This window comes from Budorcas taxicolor, chromosome 5, assembly GCF_023091745.1.
Source record: "Budorcas taxicolor isolate Tak-1 chromosome 5, Takin1.1, whole genome shotgun sequence".
Lineage (NCBI taxonomy): Eukaryota > Metazoa > Chordata > Mammalia > Artiodactyla > Bovidae > Budorcas > Budorcas taxicolor.
Genome location: NC_068914.1, coordinates 71,620,367 through 71,626,967, shown reverse-complemented (window position 1 = coordinate 71,626,967; position 6,601 = coordinate 71,620,367). Strand labels below are relative to the sequence as shown.

Here is a 6,601-nt window from a genome sequence, read left to right as displayed (position 1 = left end):
CAGGAAGTCACTATCGTGGGAGAAGAGAAAATCGAGAAGCCCGTCTCGGCTTAGGGTGACGATGTTCCTTAAGAAGATCAAACCCCGACTCTGCGGAACTGCTGGCATTGTCTTAGGCACAGCAGCGCTCCGTAACCCACGACACGGAGGAAGAGACTGAAAATGGGTCTTTATTTCCAGGAGGTTCGGTAGGTATCCGGGAGTCGAAGAAGCGAGTGTCATGGGAAGGCCACGGATGGGAGTGAACCAGGAGCAGAAACCGCGACCACCACCGCCTCCAGTCTTGGCCTCGCCGGCGTCCGGAGGTTGCAGTCGAGTCGCGGCTAGAGGGCGGAGCAGGGGCGGGGTTTGAACGCCGCGCCCCCGTCACGTGATGGGGCCATCATGGCGGCGGCCAGAGGCCTCCCCGGCTCCCGGAAGCAGGCTGTGAGGGGCGGGCGCGCTGGTGGAACCCGAGCCGGAGCCAGAGCAGGAGGTAGAGCGGGAAGGGCGGCCGGGCGGCCTGGAGCCGGACGTGTCCGGAGCGTCCCCGCAGACCGGGGCAGCAGGTGAGACCAGGGTCTGGGCAAGGCGCGAGCGTGTGTGGCGGCGGCAAGCGGGGTCTAGCGGGCGCAGGGGGGGGGGGGTGCCCTGACCCGAAGGAGGGGGAAATCTGAGATGCACGCGCGTGGCCTGAAGCAACTCTAGAGGCCTGCGCGGGTGGTAGGGATGCCTGGGACAGATGACGAGACCTCGAGGACAAAAACAGGCTCCCCAAAGAGGATGGGAGGTAACAGAAGGAAGTACAGTGTGTAAACGCTGTTACGGGGAAGGGCAGCAGCCCCTTAACTTGCGGGGCTGGGATTAGGTACTCCCTCTTTGCTATGCCAGGAAAGGGTGGGGCGAACGCTCAATCTTCTCTCCTCTCACACCCCTCCCTGCCCCAGAGTGTCCCGCTCTGGCGGGCCACTCCTCCCACCCACCCAACTGGTCCCTCCGGTCTGAGCTCTGGGGGAGTGGAATTGAGGGGTGGGGGAGTGCTGTTGGCAGGGGGGTTGGGTGGATCCACTTTCTGCTTAGACAGGCAGCCCCTGGACAGCGCTACCCGGGCAATGGATGTGACTCTGAAGCCCCCTTCTCTTCCCAGGTCGTCCGGGGGCCGGCCATGCTGGTGACTGCTTACCTTGCTTTTGTGGTCCTCCTGGCCTCCTGCCTGGGGTTGGAACTGTCAAGATGCCGGGCTAAGCCCTCTGGAAGGGCCTGCAGCAATCCCTCATTCCTTCGGTTTCAACTGGACTTCTATCAGGTCTACTTCCTGGCCCTGGCAGCTGACTGGCTGCAGGCCCCCTACCTCTACAAACTGTATCAGCATTACCACTTCCTGGAGGCACAAATTGCCATCCTCTACGTCTGCGGCCTTGCCTCCACCGTCCTCTTTGGACTGGTGGCTTCCTCCCTGGTGGATTGGCTGGGTCGCAAGAAATCTTGTGTCCTCTTCTCCCTCACTTACTCACTCTGCTGCTTAACCAAACTCTCCCGGGACTACTTTGTGCTGCTGGTGGGCCGAGCGCTAGGTGGGCTATCTACAGCCCTGCTCTTCTCAGCCTTTGAGGCCTGGTATATCCATGAGCACCTGGAACGGCATGACTTCCCCGCCGAATGGATCCCGGCTACCTTTGCCCGAGCTGCCTTCTGGAACCATGTGCTGGCTGTAGCGGCAGGTGTCGCAGCTGAGGCCGTGGCCTGCTGGATGGGCCTGGGGCCTGTAGCCCCCTTTGTGGCCGCCATCCCTCTCTTGGCTCTGGCTGGGGCCTTGGCCCTTCACAACTGGGGAGAGAACTATGATCGGCAGCGTGCCTTCTCTAGGACCTGTGCTGGTGGCCTGCGATGCCTCCTGTCGGACCGTCGTGTGCTCCTACTGGGCACCATCCAGGCCCTGTTTGAGAGTGTCATCTTCATCTTTGTCTTCCTCTGGACGCCTGTGCTGGACCCACATGGGGCTCCACTGGGCATCATCTTCTCCAGCTTCATGGCAGCCAGCCTACTCGGCTCTTCCCTGTACCGCATTGCTACCTCCAAGAGGTACCACCTTCAGCCCATGCATCTACTCTCCCTCGCTGTCCTCATCGTCGTCTTCTCCCTCTTCATGTTGACGTTCTCTACCAGCCCAGGCCAGGAGAGTCCAGTGGAATCTTTCATAGCCTTCCTCCTTATCGAGCTGGCCTGTGGACTGTACTTTCCCAGCATGAGCTTCCTGCGGAGAAAAGTGATCCCTGAGACCGAGCAAGCTGGTGTCCTCAACTGGTTCCGGGTGCCCCTGCACTTACTGGCCTGCCTGGGGCTCCTGGTCCTCCATGACAGCGATCGCAAAACGGGTACTCGGAATATGTTCAGCATCTGCTCCGCCGTCATGGTGATGGCTCTGCTGGCAGTGGTGGGACTCTTCACTGTGGTCAGGCACGATGCTGAGCTGCGGGTGCCCTCGCCCACCGGGGAGCCCTACACTCCTGAGCTCTGACCCTGTTCTAGGACCAGGGAGCTGGGATGGACCCTTGAACCCCACCTCTCCAGGGCTGAACAGATCTCTCTGTGACCCCTCAGCCTGTTCGGGGGCTCCTCCTGTCAGTGCTTTGGGTTGGGAAGCACATGGGGTGATGGCCTGGAAAGAAGATGCCAAAAGTTGCCTCTGTGTCACTCCCATCCCCCTTTCCACTTTAAAATAAACAATTTTAATTGATCATTGATCTCATTTACTCATCCTCACCTGTACCCACCTCAGTAGTTCTTATGAGGGGGCAGCTGGAGGTTGTGAGGAGAGAGGTGGGGTTACCAGTGGAACGTTTGTCTTTCTAGCTTCGCTAAGACTTGTTTAGTCGCTAAGTTGTGTCTGACTCTTTGTGACCCCCATGGACTGTAGCCTGCCAGGCTCCTTTGTCCATGGGATTTCCCAGGCAAGAATACTGAAGTGGGTTGCCATCGCCCTTTCCATGCGATCTTCCTGACCCAGCGATTGAACCCACGTCTCCTGCATTGGCAAGCGGATTCTTTACCACTGAGCCACCAGGGAAGCCCTCTCTAAGACTGCCTCCACCTTAAACTGAGAACTGTGGAATTGCCTTTCAACAGAAATGGGTGGGAAAAGCCTGAGGCTCTGAGGTCCTCCATATCTTGTTACCCTGGAGACAGGCACCCTCCCCATTTGCCAAGCAAAAACCTTACTCCACATCCTGAGTGAGACAATCTCTGGAGCCTATGGAGTAGATGTCCAAGCCACTGAGCAAAGATTCCAGGGGCTCGAGCTGCTTCTGTGACCACCCCTTGCGGCAAATCCAGAGGCTTGCTGCATGAATAGGCTTGCAGCTCAGCACACGCGTGCTGCTTGCCTTCTGCCTCTCTGGCCAAAAATGCACCCCTTGTCCACATCACCTGGGTCCATCAGGGCCTGTATGCTTGCATGAAACCCAAGTGAAGAGCTGAAGAGGAGAGAGCAGTGATTGGCTGACAGACCGTGATCTTGTCTGTACCTGATTGTTCCCCACCCTGAGTGAGTGAGGGTGAGGGAGGCATCAGGGCAGGAAACAGTACCAGTACCAGGAACTCAAGTTCTGTGAGCCCCTCCCTGCCTCACCTCTGATTGTATCTGCCTTTCCTCTTCGCACCCAAACCAGGGCTTCTCAGAGGAAGGAGAGCCAGCAGTTAAGCAGGGTGGGGAATGGAAGGAGGGTCAGCTCAGGGTGTGTCCTGGAATGTGCTTGAGGTGGGCATGAGGGACCTACCTGTCCTAGAAAAGAGGTTGATGACCTTTCCTTGGGTCCCAGACGAATTCCCAGACAGGAAGAAGCAAAACTTTCCAGGACCTGCAAGTCCAAACCTGTGTGGGGAGATAGCATCACCCACTGGGGGAGGAATGCTGATGGATGGGTGCCTGCAGGGTGAGGCCAAGGGGAGGGAAGAGTAGTGGTCTCAGGTCTCTGCTCAGAAAAGGAAAAAAACACATTCCCCCACCCAGCTGCAGGGAATAGACGCTGAGGTTAAGTATGAAAAAAGCAGATATCTTTTCCTTCCCCCATCTTAAGGCTAAAACAGAGTCTGTTGCAATAACTCTACTTCCCCTTTCTGCCTGTATTTTATAGTTATTTGTAGACTCTCTGTCCTTGAGGACAGGAAGAAATTGTGTCTTCTATGCCCTTGTCTCCCCATATATACACACAAGTGGGTGCTTGGCCCATGGCTGTGCTCAGTAAATGGAGAGGAGACAAGCTAACTAACTCCGGGCTTTTCAAGAGTAGCCCATTTGGGAACTCTATTAGACTGGAATCCAGAGACTAGTTAATGATTTGTTGTTTTGAATGAGATTATTTACTGATGGAAGCATGAGGGGGGCAGCATGCTCCTAAGTGAAAAGGAAGTAGGGAGGAGAGGTAGAGGAGACAGACTAGTGAAGTTCCTTCAGCTTTGTCCCTGCCGAGTTCTCTTCAAAGGAGCTGGTAGATGATAGAGTGGGGAGGGCTCTTCCTGGCAGACTCATTGGGTGTGACAAGCTGGCAGGTATCTTTAAGGTTGTCCATTTAGCTGTAAACATTTTATTGAGTAACTACTATATACCACACATTGTATTACTAGGTGCTGGTGAAAGTTTTTTTATCCGAGAGGAAAATCCACTTAAAGGGCATACAGCAAAGCCAAGGCTAAACCTTGCCTCCTGCTGCCCACCCAGTGTCCCTTCTATGGCATGTACTGACCCTCTCCCTGGGCCTTCACCTACTTGACTTTCCCCCTCTAGCCCTGCTCTTTTCTCCCAAGCCCTGTCCCTGGAGAAGGGCATGAGAGTGGGAGCACTTAGCCATGGCTACCTGGCCCACCTCTGGATATTTGCCCATATGAGGTGAATGAGGGATTGCTTCACCAGGTGCACGGTGCCTGCAAAGCAGTCCTCATGATGCCTTGCTGAGAGGCAGTGCAGGGAACTGGGGAAGAGCATGGAGCCCGAGCCCAACTGCCTGGGTTTACATTTGTGCCTCAGTTTCCTCATCTATAAAATGGGGGTGATGGTATAGTAGCTACCCTGAGGGTGCTTGTGAGGGTTAAATTAGGCGCTTGGAACAGCAGTTGGCCTCCAGTGTAAGTACTACTAAGTGTTTGCTTTCATATTTTATTTTTTAACTTTTTCAGTCCAGCTGAGCCTACCCAGATTTGGGTGTGAGAATGAGTGGACTGGGTTGTAACGGGGTGAACAACTTTCCAACACATCCCTGTGGTTGGGTGATTCCCAGCAGTGTTTATGCTTGGTCCTGGCCCAGAGAGCAGGATCAGGCTATCTGAGAGGCCTTCTGCTTTGGGGTGTGCAAGTAGCTGAGGAGGGTGTCAGTGTGCTCCACTTGAACTCATTTCCTCTTCCTCAAGTGGGAAGGTCAGCTTGGTGTCAGATTTGATATACACCACCATTTTTCCCTAAGAGAGTCCTGATTTTCTGCCTTTCCATCCAGCTGGTATATAATTATTTTATTTGGAGCTTTTAAGTGATCCTGAGGAGAAAAGAAACAGTCCAAGGAAGCAGGAGCCAATGAGCAAGAAGGCAGGAGGCCTGGGGCATGAAGATAGTACTGAGTTCTGAGGCTGGAGAGTGACCTCTTCCTGGGAATACAGCCCCTGCTCAGGGAGGGGAGAGGGCTGCTCCCAGCTGGTGGCCATGATCCTTCCACTGCGTCTGGGTTCCACTTCCCAATACACTCTTCCCCTAACCCCAATCCTGTGGTTCTCCCTGTCCGTTTATTATTTTTTGCCACCACTTCCCCCACAGAACCACAGAATAGAATTATAAGACAAGTGAAAGTTTGTCATGCTTGGGATCAGACCTAATGTTATCAAAATATGTCACATTCACTTTAATGATTTTTTTAACAATAAGTATGGGCTAACTGTAAAAGAGTCAAAGGCAAATAGAGATGTATTAATGTAAATATGTGAATGTAAATACATGTCCATGTGTTAAAATACATATATTGATATATAAATATATTACAAATATACATATAGACATATAAAATATAAAAAATTATAGGCTCCCTTAAGCACCCCCTTCATACCAGTGTCAAATGTTTGTAGTCTAGGGCATATGTCTAATTCTTTTTAATAAAAATGAATCATACCATTCATGCTGTTCTCCAACTTTTTTTTATTTATTAAAGTATACCTTATTTTTCTCTTTTTAAAAACACTTGAGGGGATGGTACTGAGGAACCTATCTGCAGGGCAGACGCAGAGAACAGACTTCTGGACAGAGTGGGGTAAGGAGAGGGAGGGGCGAATTGAAAGTAACACTAAAACATATGCATTACCACGTGAAATAGATAACCAGTGGGAACTTGCTATCTGAGACAGGGAGCTCAAACCAGGTGCTCTGTGATAACCTACAGGGGTGGGATGGGGTGGGAGGGCAGAGGGAGGATCAAGACGGAAGGGATATATGTATGCCTATGGTTGATTTATATTGATGTATGGCAGAAACTGACACAATATTATAAAGCAATTATCCTCCAATTAAAAATAAATTTGTTAAAAACAAAAACAATTGAGGGACTTCCCTGGTGGCCCAGTGATTAAGAATCCACCTTGCAATGCA

The 6,601-nt window shown here is 52.7% G+C and overlaps 1 protein-coding gene across 2 annotated transcripts; it reads left to right on the top strand.

Annotated features, from left to right (window-relative positions):
- The first annotated feature begins 384 nt into the window (after positions 1-384).
- Positions 385-6,004, top strand: MFSD5 (major facilitator superfamily domain containing 5). 2 transcript variants are annotated; one of them, XM_052639584.1, is made up of 2 exons: positions 385-548; positions 1,127-6,003. In XM_052639584.1, the coding sequence occupies exon 2, from the start codon at positions 1,145-1,147 to the stop codon at positions 2,495-2,497; it is 1,353 nt and encodes a 450-aa protein (XP_052495544.1). In that variant the 5' UTR covers positions 385-548; positions 1,127-1,144; the 3' UTR covers positions 2,498-6,003. The 2 variants fall into 2 exon arrangements, with proteins under 2 accessions (XP_052495544.1, XP_052495547.1); XM_052639587.1 differs by lacking the exon at positions 385-548 and adding an exon at positions 744-769 and having other exon boundaries at positions 1,127-6,004.
- The last annotated feature ends 597 nt before the right edge of the window (positions 6,005-6,601 follow it).

Bases quoted from the DNA above. Each gene is read 5' to 3' on its own strand.
- MFSD5 (XM_052639587.1), top strand. From the start codon at position 1,145: ATGCTGGTGACTGCTTACCTTGCTTTTGTGGTCCTCCTGGCCTCCTGC.